Raw genomic sequence first — 23871 nt, forward strand, 5'->3', positions numbered from 1 at the left:
GACTTGATTGACATGTATGGACAGGATTAGAGATGAATTTCATAACAAGACAATGTATTAGGGTCTTGAATGCTTTGCTAAGAAGATTATATTTAGATAAAGATTGATAGAAGGGTGTTAAAATGTATTCTACTTGAAAGTTATACACCAAATATGGTAAGGGAGATTGTTGAAACCACGTTTAAAAAGAGAGTGAGGAGTAGGAGAAGCATCAGTAACAATCTCAACATGCAGTGACAAAAGAGTCTGCAAAAAATATGAAGAGCATTGAATACGTGTAGAAATGGTGGAAGCAAAATAAGATAATGGTCCGGCTGATTGTAATTCGAGGTTAATCGTAATTTCTTGTTTCCTATAGATGACTAATCTCCACAATAATACCAGAGCATAGCCACAGTGGGTGATGAGGGGCAGCTGAGAAAAGAAGCTTATTTTGAGGGAATTTTCAGTGTTAGTGGTTAATATATAACTTTCAAAAGTAGCATAGGAAACAAAGATGTTTTCATTTGACATATTTGTGCTCTTAGGTTTTCACACCAGTCTTGTCATTCATGGTTCTCAAACCAAACTAACAGATTATGTTGTACTTGATGTAGTGTACTTTTGGTTTAGGACTTTGAAATCCCTCCACTAGCTATGGGATCTAGAGCAAGTAACATTCTTAGAACTTAGTTTTAATATTGGGAAGTTATTAATGCACTATTTCATTGATTTTTGTGAAAGAATCAGATAAATTAATAGACAGGGAATGTTTTTATATACTATCAAGTGGTATACAGATAAGATTCTTAAGATGAGACTATTTTAGGAAGACTCACAAGAATCTATTGTTATGCCTGAGTTTTCACATCCGAGAGACCACTAAGGAGCCAAGCACTGATGCAATCACACGAGGGTTTATTTGACAAGCTTAAGCTTGGGCCCAAGTATACCCGACACAGCAGAGTAGGGACTTGGACCCTGAACCAGATTACAGTCAGAGTTTTAAAGGCAGAGTAGGGGTGGACTCGGCGGTGGGTGAGGACAAAGGGGACTAAGGAGGGGGTAAGTCTCTAAGGACTTTTGGAAGCAAGGTCTCCAGGACCTTGAGGGGCTAGCTATTGTCTGGGGAAAAGGTTATTCATTACCAGTAATAAAAATCTTCTCATAAGACCCTTTAGATGTATATCAGTGGGTCATATGCTTGGGAATGATTGCTGACACTATCTTGGAGGTTTTCACATTTCTCCTATCAAGTGTCCTTGTTAGTGAGATTTAGATTTAGAAGAAATTTAACTTTATTTACATTTCCTTCTGCCTCAGCCTCCTTCAGTTTTATGGTGGGGAGGGCGACATTAAGGCTTAAGGAACTGAGTTATTTGCCTCTGGAAATTGTGCTATTGTTAAGATAGCTTCTTTGTTGTAAATCTCTAGGACATTGGTAAACCAAGGGAGACTCCTGTCTTGCAGGATTGTGATCTCTGCAAGTTAACTATTTGTTTTTCTTTTAGGGCAGCCAGGGGTGGCTGAGGAATGTCACACATACTACCGAGGGGAGGGGAGTGGGTGGAGAGGGGGTGCAAGGTGCCAGCTTTTGCTTTGCCAAGATGGCTGTACTTATGTCAGGGCTAGACTTGAGGTGGGTACAGCCTTGTTTTTCTTGGCCTCCACACTATTAGAATATTTCATATATCAAAGGAGTACATTATAGAGAGAAAAGCTCTGAGAGGTAATATACAATAGGTTGTTGTCCTCAATTCTACATGGTGCTATCAAGAAGGGTGAATTAGCCCAAACTGAAGGTTGGGGAACACCACTGGATGTTGGGTTAGACTTGACCCATTTTATAGGATGAGGAGTCAGAAATCAGTGCAGAGGTAACAAAATATAGTTATCCAAAGGTAAGAAATGAGGAATCAAATCAGTCAGAGAAACAGATTTAGATAGGCTGGAGGAAGTCAGAATGATATCATTGAGTATTAGTAGGAGAGTCAGAGACAGTGGTATGACCAATTTGCTCTATCCATTGGTCTTCTTAGTGTGGGGTTTTCTCTCCAAGGGGTTAGATGCCCAAGGGGGTATTTCCAATATTAATGCTTTATTATGAGTTGCATCCTCTTCATTCTTAAAATTCTCAAAATTGCTATACCTCATAGTTTGAATAAGAGAATCCTGTTCATGTCTCAAGCTTAGACTCTGAGAGCTGAGGATTAGAAAACCTGTTGCCCTAGTTGGCTCATGTTCCGCATTGTGGACAGAGCTTGCCAATTATGAGGGCAGGTGACACCATAGGCACTATATATAAAGTCTCTACTTTGTATTGGGAATCCCAAAGGCTGCAACTATAGTTTCCTTTATCCTTTTGCAATCCTGTTACCTCAGAAGTCGTTCTACCCCCTTGCTGCCTTCTTTGGATTATTCATTCTACCAGCTTGGGTCTTCACCCTTCTTTTGAGCCTAGAGAATGTCCATCATCTTTTGATTCCAAGTCTCCCAGAGCCACAGGCCACGCTTGTTCTACTCAAGGAATTTAATTTGCTTCCTGTTGTCAGGGTCAAAACCTTGAAGAGATTAGTCAGCTATGGCAATTACATCTCCTGTTGGTTAGGTGTTAATGTGGTCAGTTATATTTCAGGTCAAACATTGAGGTTATCTACTGTTTCCATATGTTATTTGAGTGATGGAGCAGAATTTCATCAATACCAAGTAATGCTGTGTATCTGAAAGCAAACAGAGATTGGATGGTGGGTACAGTTACAGTTTATAAATAAAAAATGTAAAACATATCTTTTCCACTTGCAATTTTTTTTTTCAACTTCTGGCATGGGATTTGAATTACATTTCAAGGTGAAACTAAAGGAAACATTCCTTGAGTTTAAAAAAAATCATCTTTTCTATTTTAGAATGAAAATTCTAGAATTACAGAAAAATTGTGCAGATAGTACAGTGTTCCTAAATACCTCAAACCCAGTGTATTTGTCCCGTTCAGTGAATAAATATTGATACATCGTTACTATGTGAAGTCCAAAATTTATTCAGATTTCCTTACTTCTCCTCTACTGTCCTTTTTCTGTTCCAGAGTTCCATTGAGGCTACCACTCTACTTTTGTCTTTTTAGGCTCTGTTGACTGTGATAATTTCTCAGATTTTTGATGTTTTTGATGACTTTGACAGTTTTGAGGAGTACTGATCAGGAATTTTGTAGATTGTCCTACAATTGGTATGTGTTTATGTTTTCCTCTTAGCCTGGGATTATGGGCTTTGGAGAAGAAGATCACAAACATTAATTACCATTCTTATTATATTGAGATTACAGACTAGCAAAATGACTTCTCATTGTAGGTGTTGCAGGTGTTAACATAGATCATCTGACTAGGGTTGTATTTCTCAGGTTTCTCCACTGTAAAGTTACTCTTTTTGTCCCTTTTTCCATAACGTAATCTTTGGAAGGAAGTCTCTATACACAGTCCACAATTAATATGTATGGAGTTAAGGTTTAACTCCTTCAGGGGTCATAATACATGAACCTGTTTGAACTCTGTTGCATGGAAGATTTGTTTACTCTTCTCCATTCATATATGTAAACTTTTTTTTAAATATCTACATGAACGCATGGGTATTCATCTTATACTTTGGGCTATAATTTGATATTTTATTTAATAAACTTAATTTTTTTAGAGAAGTTTCAGGTTCATAACAAAACTGAGTGGTAGGTTCAGAAAGCTCCCATACACATGCACAGCCCCTCCCCCATCAACATCACACACGAGAGTGATATATGTGTTACAATCAATGAACCTACATTGACATACGGTTATTATCCAAAGTCCATACTTTACCTTAGTGTTCACTTTTGGTGTACATTCTATTAGTTTTGATAACTATATTAGAACATGCATGCACCAGTGTAATATCGTATAGAATAGTTCCACTGACCTATTTATTCATCCCTCCCTCCTGCTAATCCCAGTCTCAACCACTGATCTCTTTACTTGCTTTTGCCAGACTGTCCTATAGTTAGAATCGAATGGTATGTAGCCTCATCAGATTATCTTTTCTTCCTCAGTAATATGCACTTAAATTTTCTTTGCGTGTTTTCACAGATTGATAGCTCACTTCTCTGTAGTGCTGAATAATACTTCATTGTTTGTATGGCATCACACTTTATTTATCCATTCACCTACTGAAGGACATCTTGGTTGTTTGGTCATTATGAATATAGCTACTATAAACAGCTGTGTGCCACTTTTTGGTGGATTGAAGCTTTCAGCTCCTTTGAATGAATGCTAGGGAGTGTGATAGCTAGATTGTATGATAAGAGTATGTTTAGTTTTGCAAGAAACTGCCAAACTATGAAGTGGTTCTAGTATTTTGCATTCTCACAGCAATGAATGAGAGTTGCTTTTGCTGCACGTCCTTGCCAGTATTCGGCGTTTGTAAATGTTCAGGATTTTGGCCATTCTAATAGTGATACCTTATTTTAATTTGCATTTCCTTAATGACATATGCTGTTGAGCTTTTTCCATATGCTTGTTTGCCATATGCATAATCTTTTTGGTGAGGTGTCTGTTTAGGCCTTTTGCCCATTTTTATATCAGGTTGTTCATTTCCTTATTGTTGAGTTGTATGACTTCTTTGAAAACTTTGGGTAACTGTCCTTTATCAGATATGTCTTTTACAAATAATTTCTCTGAGTCTGTGGCTTATCTTTTTATTTTCTGGACAGTGTCTTTCACAGAACAGAATTTTTAAATTTTAATGAAGTCCAATTATCAATTGTTTCTTTCATGGATCATGCCTTTGGTATTCGGTCTAAAAAGTCATTGCCAGTGTCAGGGCCCCCTAGATTTTCTCCTATTTTATCCTCTAAGAGTTTTTATAGCTTAGCACTTTACATTTAGGCCTATGTTCCATTTTGGTTTAATTTTTGTGAAGAGCGAAAGCTTTTTTTTTTTTTTTTTTTTTTTGCATGTGGTGTACAGTTGTTCAGGACCATTTTTTAAATAAAAATTTTATTTACTTATTTGAGAAAGAGTGATAGAATATGAATGGGGCATGGGACAGAGGGACAAGCAGACTCCTTGCTGAGTGAGAAGCTCAATGCAGGGCTCTATCCCAGGTCCCTGAGATCAAAACTTGAGTGAAGTCAGATGGTTAACTGCCTGAGCCACCTAGGCACCCCTCCAGGACCATTTTTGAAGAGACTGACTTTTCTCCAGTGTGTTGCCCTTACTGCTTCATCAAAGATCAGTTGTATTTCAGCTTTGGTCAAGGGGAGCTCTTTCCATTGGCCAAGTTGTCCCCTTTGATGATATATTCCCATCATTAATTTTTTTTTTTTTTGAGAACTTCCCTACCTTCTGGCACTACAAGATACTCCAGGCTCATTTTGTATATTTCCTGCCCCATTCCTCGAACGGCAATTTCTTCAAGGAGCTTTGGTTCCTTTTATTGGAGAATGGAATTTGAAACCAAGATCTGACTATAAGATATGTTTATTGTTTTTGGACTATCATTGTTTTAGGCCCTCTTAGATGGTAGAGCAATGAAATAGATGTGTGTCTATCATCTATCAAGCCATGTATACATACATATACATGTGAATACACACACACACACACACACACACACACTTCTGTATGTAACTCTGTACCTGTATTAAGCTAGTCAGTTCACTGATGTTTCCAACCCTTCTAATGCATTCCCACATATACCATTCTATCTTCCTTTCCTTGCTTAACTGTGACTTTTCACTCCAAAACTGAGAAACTTTGGTAACACCATCTCATCTTACTTTTATTTAATTTTTCAATTCTGGTACATATATATAATGATTTCAGAATAGTTAACCCACAGGTACCTGGGTATCTCAGTCAGTTAAGTGTCTGCCTTCAGCTCAGGTCATGATCTCAGGGTCTTTTGATCGAGCCCCGCATCCAACTCCTTGCTCAGCTGGGAGTCTGCTTCTCCCTCTGCTTGCTACTCCCCCTGCTGGTGTGCTCTCTCTCTCTGTTTCTGACAAATAAATAAATAAAATCTTTTTTAAAAAAGAACTGTTAACCTGTAACTCTACAGAAAACAACTTTATAGAATACATATGTTTTGCATATTTCTTTTTTCTCCCCTTTAGTCTTACAGACTAATCACTTCCAAAGTTCCTTTAGTTGGCAACATTTCCTCCTACCCCATTTCAGTGAGGATGTATCATACATTTGTAATAGAGTTATAGTCTCTTGTCACATCATTTTGCATTATATCATGGAATCCCCCAACTTTCTAAATGATTTTTTTAAAAAAAATATACATACATTAAGTTTCTCTCTTAGTGCTGTAAATTTCCATGCATTTTAACAACTGCGATAATGTCATTATGACATTATACATAACAATTTCACTGCACCAAAAATATCCCCTTTTCCCTTCCCCATAGACCCACCTGCCATGTCTCCCTGGAAATGGCTAATCTGTTTATTTTCTTTAAAATTTTGACTTTTCCGGAACATCATTTACATGGAATTATACATTATATCGACTTTTCAGTCCGTCTTCTTTTACTTAGTAATGAGTATTCAAGGTTCATCCATGTTTTTGCATATCTTCATAGTACATTATTTTTAATCACCAAACAGCATTCTATCCGATGACTAGCCCACAGTTTGTTTATCCATTCACCTACTGAAGAACAGTTGGTCGTTCTTATTTTTTAGTAACTATGAACAAAGCTTCTATAATATTTATGTGCAGGTTTATGTAGACATTAATTTTCAAATGAATTGGGTAAATATCTAGGCATACAATCACTGGATCATATGGTAAACTATGTTTAGTGTATAAGAAACTGCCAAACTGTCTTCCAGAGTAGTGACATTGCGTTCCTACCAGCAATGAATGCGAGTTCTTGTTGCTCTGTGTTCCTGCCAGAGATGGATATTGTCAGCTCTTTGGATGTTAGCCATTCAAATCAGCATGTAGTGCTATCGCATTGTTGCTTTAATTGGCATTTATTTAATGCCAAGTGATGTTGAGTATCTTTTCCTAGACCCATTTGCCATATGTATAACTTCTTTGGTGAAGTGTCCAGATCTTCTGCCCATTTTTAAATTGTGTTTGGCTTTTATTGTTGAGTTTTAGCGTTCTTTTTATGTTTTGGAGGCAGAAACTTTGTCAGATGTGTAATTTGTAAATATTTTCTCCCAGTGTATAGCTTGTTTTTTCATTCCCTTAACAGTTCTTTGCAGAACAGAAATATTTAATTTTTTTAAAAAGTTCAATTTATCATTTTTTTCCTTTCATAGTTGTGCTTTTCTTATTATATCTAACAGCTCATCACCAAATTTAAGGTTACAGAGCCTGTTTTCTTCCAAAAATGTTATAGTTAAAAATTCTATATTTAAGCCTATGATCTACTTTTGGTGATCTTTTTGTGAAAGATGTAAAGTCTGCTTCTAGGTTTTTTTCTTTTAATACAGATACCAATTGTCCCAGCACCATTTATTGAAAATACTGTTCTTTCTCTTTTGAGTTACCTTTGTGCCTTTGTCAAAAATCAGTTGACTATATTTGTATGGGTCTACTTTTGGAATTTAGCCAAATATACAGAGGACACAGTCCCCACAAGACTACTCTCGGACACCAACCGCAAGTTCAAGGGGCCCCTAGGAGTTCCCTCACTTCAGACCAGCTGGCTACTCTTACTGCTAGTCTTATGTGTTAGCTAGTGTTTTTTACTCAAACACTAGTGTGGATGTTGCTATGAGAATATTTTGTATACATCACTGACATCTGCAATCAATTTACTTTAAGGAAGGGAAATCACCCACTATAATGTGGATGAGTCTAATCTAATCAGTTCAAGTCCTTAAGAGTAAACACTGAGGTTTACCAGAGAGGAAAAAATTTGCTTCAATACTGTAACAGCTCCTGCCTGTGTTTCCAAACTGCTAGTCTGCCCTGCAAATTTTGGACTTGCCAGCTACTATGAAGATTCATGAGCCAATTTCTTATAAAAAAATTCTCTCTCTCTTTCTTAATGATCAATTAGGGTTCCCAAGAAAATCAGGGTTTATAGATATAATACAGCTATAATATATTCAATATAGTTACAAATTCATGGGGTCCCTGTGACCACTCACAGGTTTGATAATTTGCTGGAACAACTGACTCAGAACGGGACTATACTTATAATTCAAGTTTTTATTACAGTGAGAAAAACACAGATTAAAGGTGCTTGGGTGGCTCAGCTGGTTGAGCATCTGTCTTTCGGCTTGGGCACACTGCTCAGCGGGGAGTGTGCGTTTCCCTCTCCCCCTGACCCTCCCTGCTGCTCCTGCGCATGCTCTCTCTCTCAAATAAGTAAATAAACAAAATCTTAAAAAAAAAAAAAAATCAGCCAAAGCAAGAGATAGTCAAGGCAGAGTCCAGGAGGGGTTCAAATGTGGAACTCCTGGTTGTCCTCTCCCCATGGAGTCATAGGCAACATTACCTCCTCTTGGCTACAGTGTGAAACAATACATATAGAGTATTGCCAGCAAGGGAAGCTCACCAAAGCTTGTGGTGTCCAGAGTTTTTATTGGGGCTTGACTTTACACTTCCTGTATAGCTGACCTTAGTCTCGAGTCCCTCCCAGAGACTGAACTAAGACTGTTGGTCTCTAGTTCCTCATGGGTTCAGAACCAATATGGTGTGCCCTAAAGCTCCCATGACGAATCACACTGTTAGGCTATCTGGTGGCCAGTCTCTGAGCCAACAAAGGCGCTTCTATCAGGCAGGACATTCCAGAGACGTGGAGATCAGCCTTCAGTTGAAGGCAAAGCTCAGACCTCTCTTTGGGCAAAGTTAATTCTTCATTACAAATCACATAAAAAATATATATGAAATGTACATATCATGAAACAGAATTTAAATATGCATGGTAGTGATGGTATTTACCAGTGCTGAAAAATACACACTTTGAGATTTTTAAAGAAGTTATAACATTTTCCTTTTCTAAGTAGATTTTTATAATATGTCTAAGGATTTTGTAACACAGCTTTTTTAAATAAGGAAGGTGTTTAAAATGGTCAGTTTTTGTAGTTAGGCATTTTAGTTGTTGAAGTCTTTCTATATTATTACATGTTCATCTTTACAGGCTGTTGTTTCCCGCTAACACTGTAGGAAAGAGAGGAGCCCCACACATGGTCTTTCCTTCATGGATGTATTCTTCCAACTGGGGTCACAATCCGTTAAAGTTAGCTTATCATCCTTTGCTTATAAAATGTTTTTGTGTGTCTGTTTTTCAGTGATTAGGTTACTATATAAAGCTGTCTTCATTGGTTTTCATTAGCTTATAATATTTTTGAAATGTCACCTCTTGAAAACAAATTGAGCTAAAACCAAAATAGCTGTATCTTCATTTCCAGCCTATTGGCCCCTGTAGTGCCACCAAAAGGCAATCACTACTTTGAGATTTAACTTATCAGAGACGGAATGCTAAGGGAAAGCAGGCTCATTTTGGGGGGTGGTTCTTTTCCCTTGAACAATGAGAGGCGGGAGCTACTGTGCAGTCCACACGATGATGTGTGCGTGCTCAGAGACTGCGTTGCTTGGGTGGTTTTAGAGAAAAACACTTTTTGAACACAGGATTTTTCACTCTCCCCCTATTATCTCAGGCTGCCCCTGCTGGGTCTATAGGGTGATTATGTCTGAGTCAGTAGTCTGTAATACTCTCATCTCACTTGGAAGTGTTGCATACAAATCATCCATTAAAAGGGCAGACTAGAAGATAACACTGAATGCTGTTTTAAGATTTGGTAGATGCCTTTCAATTTTGTGTAGCTTCAGGGAGGATTCCCTGCAAACTGCTCTCATTTAAAGCTTCTTTCATTTCCTCACTAATTCATAAATTCATTTTCCATTAAGCACAACTTCATTATTTCCTTTTCCCTTTTGTACACTGTCACAGTGAAGTGGGGACCCAAAAGTTCTTTAATCTCAAGGGTAGCACACATTTCATTTTTGAATCATTTTGTCTCGAAAAAGTTCCTCAACTAGATCTAGGCTAGAAAAAATCTAATCTAGTTTCAGTGGACAATCTGTTTTAGGTCTTAGCCTTTTGACTCAGGTTGTCGTGGAATGAGAAAATATGACCTACTTTAAGTCTGGTCTTACTAAATATACCAAACTCTTGAAATGCTTGCATTTATAAACTTCCCTTCTAATTTTTCTTGTATTCATTAGTTGTCTTCCCTTATTTCTGATCAGAAATATTATTCTGTAAATGGGATCCACTGCCTAGGGCATAGAACTAAGCAACTTTAGTTCATTCATGTTAATTCAGAAAGCATTACACTATTACTAGTCTTATGAGGATTAGACTTAAAATAATATTAAGAGAAATACAAGATAATTTACCTGCCATTTTATGAACCGTAAATGTGTTCACCCAAATTTTAGAATTGTAGTTTTTTAAAAAACTAAATATTTGCAAATATGTTCTAAACTTGAAACTGTTTTGAAAGTTATCAAGTGAAAGAAAGACATTCATAGATTTTTATACTAACTTTACATTTTATACTATAACCTGGATTTTAATACTGAGATAACTTTATTTGTAAAAGTTCATCTTGCTTGAGAATTTTAACGAAGCTATTCTCACTGTGCTACATTTACGTGGTAGAACTCTGGCCGCTTAGTCATCCAATCATTTGTTTATGTTCTGTGGTAACATATTCCCTTGGTTTGTCTCTTCTTTTTAAAAATTTTTATTTATTTATTTTAAAGACTTTATTTATTTATTTATTTATTGGGGGGCTGGATAATAAGAGACAGAGAATATGAGAGAGGGAAGGTCATAGGGAGAAGCAGAGTCCCTGCTGAGCAGGGAGCCTGATGCAGGACTCAATCCCAAGACCCTGGCATCATGACCTGAGCTGAAGGCAGTCGCTTAACCAACTAAGCCACCCAGGTGCCCCTTGGTTTACCTCTTAGTGAAGCTCTTGAGTCCTCTTATGTTGTTGTTGTATGTTTTTATAAAAGAACACTAATTGTATTCTTGGATTGATTGAATGCAAAGGCATATTATTTTATATATAGTAGGTACTTAAAGTTTATTCTCAGATAGTGTACTACTCAGTATTTCTGAACAGCTCAAGTGACAAAGTCAATAATTGTGGATGAGTGACAGTAGAAGGATGTGACGACTCTAGTGTATCACTTCCACACTCTGTAGTCTATTCTCTCTGAGGTCTCCGGGATCTTAATTGGTGTATTTGGAGTTTAAAAAGGCACGGTGAAGCTATGTTAGACTAACGTCAGCATTTTGGTTTGTGTGTATGTTTTTTATTTTTATTTTCTAGACAGCAATAGTTCTGAAAACATTTTCTATGTTAAAAGAATTGAAGGGCTGATTCAGGGTCAGTGGTGAAGTTGAGTATTGGTATGGGTAAACTATGTGGGGTTTTTCAAAAAATTTTCTTATGGAATGCCTTTATTATTTTATTTTTTCAAGAAGGTCCTACTTAAAAAAAAAAAAAAGAAGGTCCTATTACCATTAACCAGAATACTAAGATATAGTATGGGAAATACTGATATAGACATGGATTTTTAAATCTACCCCTGGATTAAGACATAATAGCAAAAAATAGTTACCTGGGTCATATAACTTGGAACTTTTATGGCTTTTATTGCTTTTACTGAATTGTTCTTTGGTGTGATTTTTCATTGGCTTACACTCAAGGACACTTGAGGAAACAGTCCTATGAAATTCATTGCTTTGTCTAATGTAAGGATATTATTATGATATATAGATATTAGCAAGAGCATAAAATTTATGACAGATTATATTTTCCCAAAATGACTTCAATAATATTTTCCATTTCCATATACTCTTGTGCAATGTGACCTTGTCACTCCTCCATTAAAACGGGGATCCATTTCTTCAACCCCTTAAATCTGGGTGGGATTGGCGATTGCTTTGGCAGAAGTAGATTGTACTTCAGAGGTTGGGTAGTAAGAAGGCTTTCAGTGTGTACCAGGGTTTCTTGGAATGCTTATTTTGGGATGTTCCCTCATGGACCTCAGAACCTATGTCATGTGAAACCCAAATGACTTGGAGAGACCACAAATGTGTGCTTGGTCCATGGTCCCTTTTGCGATTTTAGCAGGCAGCCCCGTCAGATGGCTGCAGCCCCCAGTGAGCATCAGACTGTAGTTTCATGAGAAACCCTGGGTAGGAGCTACCTTACTGAGCTCAAGCAACCAACAGAAATGTAAGAAGTAAGAATAAATCAGTTTTTCAAAGGCACGTTTTGGAGTGGTGTTGTTACATGGCAACGGGTAATAGGACAGAACTTGAATGAATAAAGCACTCCTACTTAAAGTTTTTACCTCCATTTTATGACTGTAACCTTGTTTTTCCTTTGACATGTCTCTAGTATGTGCTTTGCATTTATACTATCTAGTTTCTATTTTATCCATCTCTGTAAAGTGCCTTAAATTCATTTTCCAAGAAGTTAGAATGTACACAATTCTATGTGTAAAATTCACATCATGCCCAAGTCAGAAATTATATATATTAATCCACTTATTCTTTTTTATATTTTATAAAGAAAACAGAAGCATGCTAGGAAACATACTCCTAGTCTCAAGCAAATCGAGATTTGGTGAACAAAAGAGAGCTTCGTATTCTACTTGTCTCTGCAAGTAGAAAAATGTTTGGCTTTGTATTCAGCTTATTCAAGTTCTGCATGCAAATCTACTTGGTTAAAAAAAAAAATCACACAATGCTAAACATGTCTTACACTTTAGCACATAGAAGAATAAAGAACTATGTTTCTGACCTCTAAGGCATTCTTTATCAGAATGAGGTATGCAGATGAGGGTGACAGATAAAACAAAATGTCTGAATTCCCAAATTACTAACTAATAGAATTCCTAATTCATTTATCTCAAAAATTTTCAATATGGTTTACTAAATACAGAAAGTAGAAATCACCTTATATAATAACAAAAACATCTTATTCTTTTTAGGAAACAATGGTGAACATTGAAATTGTAGAAATAATAGGTAAAACCAAATGCATTTTACCTGCAAATAACAGACATTTATTAAAGAATATTTCTCCTTTCCTATTGAAGATTTCTATATTATTTTGTTTCTCAAGTATTAAAATAGCTCATTTGCTTTTGCCTCTAAAATCAAGACTGTGTTTTAAGGAGCATGGTTTCTATGGTTTTACGTTCAGCAGGAGCAAATGAAATGACTGCAAAATTGTCCTGAACAAAGAACATGAAGTGCCCAAATAATGCCAATAAAAATTTCTCTTTCATTGAAAGGGATATATGAAAATCTGAGAATACTAAATTATCTTTGCTTCTGTGCACTGTTTATAAAAGAGATCCCATTTTTTAAGTTCCTGTAAATGCTAGTAGTATTTATATTTAGATAAAAATATATTAATGTACCTTTGCACAAGAAAGCTGTTTTCATCAAACTGTAAGACATTAGCCCCACTGGAGCAGAGATTTTCCATGTATGGAGCAGTGTGGGGCCTGGGCTCACCTCTGCTCCAAAGAACATGTCAACAATGCAAAGCACTTGAAATTCGCTCTGCCATCCTACCAAGCTTCACCATGCATGGCCGTGACATTTGAGGTTAGGAATTGTGAATGTGGCAGGGTGGGAGTCTGGAAGGTCATCTGGGAGGTGGTTAAAAATGGAGATGGTAAACCTACAATTTGACTTCATCATTACCGATTTTTATTTTTATTGTTTCCTTGCTGTTTGAGAAATAACTTGCTGATAAATCAATACCGTGGACATCCTTATTATGTACAAGAGATTTGGGTCTATTTTGATCAGTTCAGTTTTACCAGTGAATGTTACCACCTACCTAGACCTGTTGCAGGCACCCAGTAGTTCCACAATCAATAGTTGTTCCCCCAGGTTAGAACAATAAGAGCCAGTCCTTCAATGTCACTTGCTGTGCGCTGAGTGACGAAGTTAATGATCTTCCGTTTATTAAGTGATGTGATGCTCACAGCAACATTATAAGGCAGGTACTGTTATCTGTTCCAAAGCCAGGGCTGGCCCTAGCTTGCCCGCAATCCCGGCTCACCAGAGCTAGAGGTGGAATTCTAGCCCTGGAGACCTGAGCTGACAGATGGTGGAGTCTGGTTCCCATCTCTGCCTCACTGTCCTGCTTCTCTGAGAGTTGAGTCCTAAGATGTGAGACGTGGCTGTTTAGGGATACCTTCCTTTAGGAGCATCTGAGAAGGAATCAAATTGGGGGAGCATTTCGGTGGTTGGCAGAGGAGCTTGATGGCCCTTGAGGAACAAGCAACAGTGCTGTTTTGAATAATTACTTTCCCCACTCAGGTCACATGAGGTTTGGTGGAAAGCCTCCTGCATAAGATGGAGGGAGAGATGTAGTTGGCATGATTGCCGAGCGGGCGGAAGTGACAGAGTAAATGACCTCAAGAGAACAGTGCCTCGTTCCAGGAGCCAGGGCGCACAGAAAAACCAGAAGAATTTTCGGGTAATTTGAACAATATTTGCAGGGATGGCAGCACATGTTTCTTTCTTCGCAGCAGGCAGCAGAAGCGGGGAGTCCTTTTTAGGACTCTGCTCTTATCACCTAAAACTTCCAAAGCTTAACTGACTGCCAGGATAATTAGCCCCCCTGCATACTGGAGGTTCTTTTAGATCCACTTCCGATACATTAAGGAAAAGAAAGAAAATAATCATTTTCAGGTTGAACAGCCTGGCCCTTAGATTCTGATATATGGCAAATTGCAGCCCAATAGGAAACAAAATCACATTTCTTAAGGACAATATGGAAAGAGGCCTATTATTTTTTCCCTTATTTTTGAGTGCATTAAAATGTGATATACATTATAGATTTTATTATTTACCATGTCTCCACGTGGGGGGTCAGAATTAGAATCATGGTTTGTGGGCGCCAGAAGAGATCTATTGTAGCTAGAGGAGCCCTCTCATTTTATAGTAAGTGTAACTACCATACAAGTCTGTGATGTGCAACATCTGAATGAAAGACCAAGTAAAATGTTCTCTACTTGCAGATTACCTACTGATCTTTTTTTTTTTAAGATTTTATTTATTTACTTATTTATGTATTTGTCAGAGAGAGAGAGCACAAGCAGGCAGAGAGGCAGGCAGAGGCAGAGAGAGCAGGCTCCCCAATGAGCAAGGAGCCCAATGCAGGACTTGATCCCAGGACCCTGGGGTCATGACCTGAACTGAAGGCAGCGGCTTAACCGACTGAGCCACCCAGGCGTCCCTTGCCTATTGATCTTAATGCTTGCTCCAGCCTTCAGTCTCGGGTAAATAATTCAAATCCTCTTCACTTAAAATACTCAAGACTTGTGGATCTCAAATCCATGGTATGGCTTCCCTGGATACTTACAAGAAGTAACAAGGAAGCTCTACATCAAAGAAAGGTAAGTTATAGTGTTTTGTCTTATCAGCATGAACCCACGTGTGCCATAGGAACATAGGAAAAAGATAGCATTTGGTATTTCTGACAACAAAACCGAACTATATGGCACACTTTCCTATGGAAAGATACTGAAGTCTTCTAGTGTATATTACTGCATTAATCTAAATTGCATATCAGCTATGCAAATTATGGTCCATCCCCAATATGGAATACTACTCCACTAAAAAGAATGAGTGAGCTATATCTTTTAGCTTTCCAAGTGAGAAAAAAACAGGTAGGAGAGAGGTGTTTATAATGTAATCTATTAATGATTTGAAAATGAGAATATAAACAGGAAGAACAATATGAAGAATACATAACAGGTAATTAAAATGAATTGCCTAGCTGAGGATGTGAATCAGGATGAGAGAAATGAATGTGCAAGAGATGGCAACCAAGCAAAGAGAAAAGAAAACAAACATTATACCTTAAATCATGTGATATGCATGTATTTCACATTGCATATGCATGTAGAAAAGACCTGTCAACATCCCATGTTAAAAAAGCATGTCGTTCCCAAGAGAACATAGTTATAAACAGGAATACTGTCCTCCTACTATATGAGTCTGTGGCTATGGAATGGTAGAACTTCGTATCTGAGGTGTGAGCCAGTCCCTGAGTTCCCATGGGGGAGCACAAGGAACTGGGGCTTTCACTTTGAACAATGACTTTGCAATTTTCTAGCCGTGTGACATTGAGTGTATTTCACACTGAAAAATGAAGATAGAATTGCATATGTTACTGTGAGGATTAAATGAGATCATGTAATGTAATAATTGAAATCTCTGTCAACTTTCAGGAAGTAATCTTCTCCCCCCTCCTTTAAATGCCTTTTCTAATTTATTTCTCATATATATGTAATCAAAACCCTAAAAATTTTAAGTTTGAACACTGCCTGACAATTTTACAATGACTCCTACTAAGTGCTGTGTTATCTTGTATACTCTCTCTGTGCTATAGCTGTGGTAGGTTGGGGAAATAGTAAGGACCAAATTGATCAGAGAAGCTTCATAGAGGGAGGTTTTGAATGATGGGTAGAATTTGCATGGGAGAAGACTTTCCAGGTAAAGGAAACACCTGAACAATGGGTACTTTTTCTGGATTCATAATTTATGTCTTCTTCAAAGATTTCATGTTGGAGAAATTAGAGAATGATGTTGATATATAGAAAAGACTCCTACTGTGTAAGGCATCAAAGATAGGTATAATAAGTTAAGTTGAGTACGTAGAAAATCAAGAAATGCAGAGTTATTGTCTAGTTTTAGGGGAGTGGCATTGAATTGAAAGGGACTGAAGAAATGATGTTATCAAATTAGTAAGTACCGTTGTTGGTTATGCCTAGCATGCAGATGTGGAGTATTTGCTGATAGATTTTTAAATACTTTTTCTAATTATTATATTTTGTGTAAATATATTTTTATATATTTATACTGCCTGTAAATATATTTACACAGTGTAATCAATCAAGCAACACTTTTTTTTTTTTAATTAGGGGATTATTATGTCCAGTTAATAGGAATTTTTTACAGGGAGTTTATCTTATACTTCTTTGGTGTCCATTCTTCTCATTGTTTGAGGCCAACCTTAAATTACTGAATTCTTTGATTGGATCTCTTGAGATCCTATAATCTCTTTTCATCCCCATTTATTTATCAAGAAAAAATGAGTTTGTAAATTAATATAACAGGATTTGTGATTCATTTTAGGGTTAGAGGAGATTGAGCCTAAAATCCTAATATTTGTCTCCTGATCAAACAAGGAAGTGAGCCGTACATAAGGAATAACAGCCACATGGAAAATAAATCACTACTTTATTAGTGGTTTTCTAAGCTCCTTACAAATCCCCAAAGGTCTTTCCTGGAAAAACTGAGTTGTAGTCAGAGGCTACAGTGGTAGCCTAATTCCTCTGTGTGCTATACTTCACCAAATGGAGATTGCTGGGCCATCTCTTTCACTGAACTCCCTAACAGAGACAAGCACAGAGGGCTTTCTCTGAGAAAGCCAGTTCACTGAATGGGTTTCCAATGTGGAATACCTAAAGCAAAAGCCAGACTGTTCAGAGGGTCCGGACTCTCCTATCAGTCGCATGATCATAAGGCAGAAGAAGGCAGTAAGATTAATTCAGAAGCAAAAAAGAGAAAAGGTAACTGTCATTAATGAAGAACAAAACTAGGTATAAAGAATATCCTGAGAATGGCCTAAATAATTGCAATACTTTGTGATGAATATTAAAATAGGTTAAGTGCAGATAAAATGGTGACACAAACATGGAAGTGATTAATTCCTGTGTGAGTCCAGGAAGGCTTCATAGAGAAAGACACATTAGGGATAACTAAATGTTTGTTGGGGTAATGAGGGTAACAAGGAGGAAATTCCAGGAATTGGGAGTTTGGTAAACCATGGTAAGCTTTGAGAAAGAGAAACAGTTTAGTGGGATGGAAGACATGTTCGCAGGGAAAAGGCGAAAACTGGGGGAGGTATGCAGATATGAGAAGGTCTGAAATCCATTACTGGAGGAGGGTATCAAGAAGACTTGACATCTGGTTGACCTGCAAGCTAAACCTCAGAAATTGGAGGCTCCTCACCTCTTCACAGTCCTTGGAATGTGTGTACTGCTTGTCTTCACTGCTCCCAGAAGCTGTCCCAACATTGCAGGCTTGAGATAGGAATGTGGTGTTGAGATTATTTGGATGGTACATGTGACTAAATCCAGGTAGGGGCTCTATATAGACTTTTAAGATTTGGTGGGTGAGTGCAGAGATCTACTCATTTGTGGCCATCCAAGACAAATCTCATAAGACACGTTTTCTTGCTTTGAACCTGCCACTTCCCAGTCTGGAATGGCCTGCCTCTTTCTTTGGTCTCTCCCTGTCCTCCACATATGGGGGACGGTTTCAGAATATACCCAGGAGGCTCCCAAGAAGGTTGTGAACTGCATGCTAAAGAATACAAGCTCTGGCCAATGATATCCAGAGTTAAGGTTTGCCCTAATGGTATGAGTAGTTGTTTATCTCTAAAGATGCTATTACATATTTCCATAATATTCTCTATGGTAGCTATAATTATAAAAAATTATTAATAAGCTTATGAAAAATTATCAACAAACTTGGTGGCTTTAGATGATATACATTTATTAATCTGACAGTCCAAAAGTTAGAAGTCCAAAATGGGTCTTCCTGGGCAAAAATAATAGTATCAGAATGGCCGACTTCCTTTTAGAAGCTCTAAGGAAAAATTTCTTGCCTTTTCCAGCTTCTAGAAGCTGCCGGCGTTCCTTGTCTTGTAGACTGCTTCTGTCTTCAAAGCCAGCAATGGCTGGTCAAATTGTCTCGGGCTGTATCACCCTGATATGTTCCCTTTTCTCCCTCCCTCCCTCCCTTCTTCATCTATAAGGTCCTTTGTGATGACCTTGGACCTGCCCAGATTATCCAAGATAATCTCCACATGTCATGGTCAGCTGATTAGCAACCCCTAATGTAACAAACCTCTTCATGTAACCTAACAATAGTGGTTACAGATGCTGAAGAGTAGGATGTGGAAGTGTTGGGAGAGGTGTTATTCTGCCTACCATACATCATTTGTATATATCGATTGAGCAGATTAGTTTTTCAATATCACATTCTTTTTTTTTTTAAGATTTTATTTATTTATTTGACAGAGAGAGCAATTGCAAGCAGGAAGAGAGGCAGGCAGAGAGAGAGGGGGAAGCAGGCTCCCTGCTGAGCAGAGAGACTGATGCGGAACCCTGTGAATGCGTCACAGGGCTGGATCCCAGGACCCTGAGACCATGACCTGAGCCGAAGGCAGAGGCTTTAACCCACTGAGCCACCCAGGCACCCCTCAATATCACATTCTTATAACACTGTTCTATAATGACAATGATAATAATGGGTCATAGGCTTAGTGTATGAGAGATCAGAAGATATAATGAAAATTTATCATGGAGTCTCTAAAAATGTATAAGACATATTGTCAGGGAGCTCATCTTTCTTGAGAAAACGACTCAGCAAAGCAGTAGCTGTATTCATTTAGATAACATTTTATTTGTTAGAGCAAGTTTTGACAGACTTCATTTTAACAGCTGGAGAAATTAATTTAAAATCACAACATTTAGTGTATTGGCATACTTCTACAGGTAGGTGCAGACAATTACATATTTTTGAAATAAAATCACTGCTTCTACATTCTAATGAGAAGATTTGAGGATAGATAGAAGCCATACATTTAAGCAGATATGCTTTAATAGATAGAAAACTGTCAGAAAATAGATCCACTGTGAACATTTCTACAGTTCTCAGTGATTTCTTCATTATAAATAACATTTTTAAATGTGAACTTTTCTGAACAGAAAAAAAAATAGCAATTCACTTTCTGAATACTTTCATATTTACAATGCCCTTTTAAAAATAGTAAGTTAAAAGGGAATATTGTGATGTGAACTATAATTTTTCTAAAATTAAAAGAAATAAAGAAATCAAATATACTAGCCTAATGAGATAACAATATTTTTCACTAACTGAAAGATTATAGGACAGAATTCTTGAGCTTTATATACACTATTTTTACATTTACAGTCATGAACAATATTCTAATTTGACACATTTATGTATTACTGATTAAGAATTTGAAGTCATAATCCATGAAATAAGTATAAAACAGCATATACCTCATAATGCTAACCTAAAAAACAGAACATAATTGTCATTTCATTTGTGAAGTTTTGTGTCTTCTTTAGAATATTAGGAAAGAAAATGGATATAACAAATATAAATCTAAGTTGTTTTGATAGAAATTTAAATCCAGAACAATTCACACAATGGTAAGATGTATTCGTTGAATTATTTTACCTATAATTTCTCATTTAGTTTACGAAAAACCAAGTTTACTCATTGTTATAATAGCCATTTCCTTTTTCCTGCTTTACATTCTGCCCCTTCATTCTCTCATATTCCACTTTCTGTAACAGAGCTCATTACCAAGGTGATAGGGGACTAGTTTCAAAAGCAACATGAGTCACAAAAATATCAAGCCAGTGGTTTCCTTCAGGACATTCATATATTCCTTGTGTTAGAAAGAAAACCTTTCCTTGGGAGCAGTGATATCACTCCTGAGAAACCAATTACTTTTCATATATCTGTAATACTATTTTGACATAACTAACTATGTCGTGGAGAAAAGCAAACTCTAGGTATATGGTACATAAGTATGGTATCTTATCTGCAGTTCCTACACTGTAAACAGAAAAACTGATTTAAAATAGTTGGTTATCTAGTAATTAATAACTGGATAATTGGTTCAAGTCATTTTTATACATTGGCCATCCACAGCTTTGCTTTTTTATGTGTGGCAATTATCCATAGTTCTTTATTTTTATCTTAAGCATCCAAAACAACAAGGGACATTTTTGAACAATCTATAGTATTCTTCTTGGATCTAAAAAAAAAAAGGAAGATAAAAAGGAAATGTTAAACTTAATTGCAACAACCACATCGAATTATTTTCAAATCACATTATACTGTTATATTTGGTTTTCAAAAGTATTTTCTTTTTTTAAATTTAATTTTATTTTTTCAGTGTTCCAAGATTCATTGTTCATGCACCACACCCAGTGCTCCATGCAATACGTGCCCTCCTTAATACCCACCACCAGGCTCACCCATCCCCCACTCCCCTCCCCTCCAAAACCCTCAGTTTATTTCTCAGAGTCCACAGTCACTCATGGTTCATCTCCCCCTCTGATTTCTCCTAGTTCACTTTTCCTTTTCTTCTCCTAATGTCCTCCATGTTATTCCTTATGCTCCACAAATAAGTGAAACCATATGATAATTGACTCTCTCTGCTTGATTTATTGCACTCAGCATAATCTCCTCCAGTCCCATCCATGCTGATACAAAAGTATTGTTTTCTCATCATCTGTCAGAATACGCTCAGATTAATAGAAGCTATGTTTATATTCCTAAAAACAAGTTTTGTTTGAAAGCCTATTTCCATATGAAAAGCTAGGGGATCTGATTACTTTGATACTAAAGTGTACTGCATTGAGGCTACAGAAGGACTCACCATAAATCCATGAGAATAAGAATTTTTATCAATTTGGTAACTGATGAATATGCTGTAGGGCTGGCCAAATGAATATGCTGTAGGGCTGGCCAAAATTAAAAAAAAAAACAACAAATGAACAAAAATAAAATAAAACTGCTTACTTTTCTAGATAAGACACACAGGAATAAGAAAATGAACATCCCTTGGAAGGCATTGCTGACGGTGAAGAGGTAAGCTGTTACTACTGATGCGTGCACAACATGGAGGACCCCAAAGATCCAGGTGGTGCCAAGAAGGAATAGGAGAGCAAGGGCTCCCCTTGCACAAGACCTAGAATATATTTGAAATGTTTCAGTTAAGAACACCACATATACTCAACACACCCCTAAACTCCTCCAATTATGTGAGAAAAGAGTTGTTGGTATAATGAAGAAATCTACAAAGACCACAAGGGATTTTGAAACTGACAAATTATTCTAGCTTCAGGAGATGGGCTTCTGGGTATGTTACTGCCCGGGGTGGGGATGTGCTTCCAAAATGAAGGCAACATTATTAAAATATGGTACTTTTCAAGGAATTTCCTTAATCCCAAAATATTTTTATCTAGTGTACTGCAGTGTATGTGCTTTGATTTCAAATCAAATGTTGCAATAATTCCTGAAGATAAGACATATATCTGTTAGGAGGTATTTTCCCTAAGAAACCTTGGAAACTATACCGCGTGGACTTGGGTCAGTACGTGTACAGGACATCAAAGGAAACTTCTGCTTTCCTTTCAGGTTTAGACAAGAAAGAATAAGAGATAAAACTAGATTTTTTTTCATTGTTGCAATACAGTTACCTTAAAATAAATTCATATCAGAATACTGTTTTCTTAAAAATTTAAAAAAAACATGTATTTTCAACTTATTGCCTATGACTTTGGTTAAGCAATATTCGGTCCTGCTCACTGAGGACACTGCTTTGAAAATGAGGCAACGAACGATTATTTTCTCATTCTTCGTCCAATCATTCCATACTGCAGAAGATGTTTAAGCAGTGTACCTCAGAAAATGAGTCATTTTCAACTTTATTAAAACCATCACACTACATGAAGCTATGAATGTGAGGGGTAAAAGAAAGTAATCGATCAAACGTTTGCTAAATCCGAACTATAAATCTTGTGCGAGGTATTGAAACTACAGGAGTGTTTCCAAGCAACACAAACGTTAGTGGTTTCTAATGTTCCCTATAGTACACTTCAGTTTTTCCTGAACAAACCATTTTCAAGGTCTCAATAAATCAGTTTTAAAGAGAGGGTTGAAGGAAAAATCATGGCAGCATGCAAACGAGGAGTCCCAAGAAAGAAACACAGTTACTAAGCTCCGAGGAATGTTTTCCAAAGAAAATCACTAAGGCCTATTTTTGCCCTAAATCACAACCATCATCTTTTCTAACAAAGGGGATTATGTTGGAAAAGATTGCTTTACTTACCATTTAATCTGTGGTGATTATAATCTTATTAAACATATTAAATGCTATTTAACAATAAGTATTTTAGATATGGCAGAAGAAAGTATAAAAATAATTTTAAAAACAGTCCTTTCAAGAATTATTTGTGCCTTAAGTTACCAAAGCTTTTAGCTACTAAAGAAATAGAGTTAAAGAGACATTTACCTTATGTTCTCATAGCAACTAACTTCTGGTTTCAACCCTGCAGTGTGACGAAAAACTTTGTATATGATAAATCCAAAAGCCAAGAGATTAACCTGAGGAAATAAATGAATTTCAAAGAAAAGATAGTTTTCATAGTCAATTAGATACATATGAAGGAAGTAAATAAGTACTAAAGATTTCAAATAAGATAGAAACTAGAAAATGGTGGGATTTTTATGTATATTATTAAGTACAAACCCTCTGGTAGATTTCAGGAAGCAAATCTGCAGCTGATCTTTACGATAGCACTGAAAATTGTTAGTACAAATGGTAGCACAATTTGCCAGATCATTTTAAACACCCTGTTCCAGAAACTTCTTCAGATGTACGATCACGTCTACAGATTGATGACTATCACGGCTGCCAATTACAGATTCATAGACATATTAAGTTAAATGTTGGTTTGAAAAACCTTGTGAACATTTGAGAAATCAAATTTTTGTTCATTAAATTATATGTTGCTTCAAGGAGAAGTGTTAGTGATAATTGGGTCAACCTTTAAAAAATTAAACCAGAAAGAGAATACTCAGAGAAATTAGAAAATCCAACAAAACACCTTCAATTTCTATTCCTAGAAAGTGTTTTGAGTGTACTTTCTTTTGTATGGTTCATCTAGCTGTGTCTCCTAATATTTATGCTCAGATTTCCTTTCCCTAGATTTAACCTCAGAAACTTTCAAAAT

At 36.8% G+C, this 23871-nt stretch overlaps 1 protein-coding gene across 2 annotated transcripts in view; it reads right to left on the minus strand.

The window, feature by feature from the left end:
• Nucleotides 1–19474: 19474 nt before the first annotated feature.
• The window catches only part of LOC111143169 (adhesion G protein-coupled receptor L4), a 116548-nt gene continuing 112151 nt past the window's right edge, over nucleotides 19475–23871 (minus strand). Inside the window, exons 13-15 of one of the 2 annotated variants that reach the window (XM_022496681.1) lie at nucleotides 23151–23242; nucleotides 21656–21824; nucleotides 19475–20885 (exon numbers count right to left, since the gene is read on the minus strand). In XM_022496681.1, the coding sequence (XP_022352389.1) occupies nucleotides 20823–20885; nucleotides 21656–21824; nucleotides 23151–23242 (324 nt within the window). In that variant the 3' untranslated portion in view covers nucleotides 19475–20822. The remainder of the gene's footprint in view (nucleotides 20886–21655; nucleotides 21825–23150; nucleotides 23243–23871) is intronic. The other variant, XM_022496682.1, reaches the window with a different exon arrangement.

This window comes from Enhydra lutris, unplaced genomic scaffold, assembly GCF_002288905.1.
Source record: "Enhydra lutris kenyoni isolate GAN:26980312 unplaced genomic scaffold, ASM228890v2 scaffoldscaffold9, whole genome shotgun sequence".
Classification (NCBI taxonomy): domain Eukaryota; kingdom Metazoa; phylum Chordata; class Mammalia; order Carnivora; family Mustelidae; genus Enhydra; species Enhydra lutris.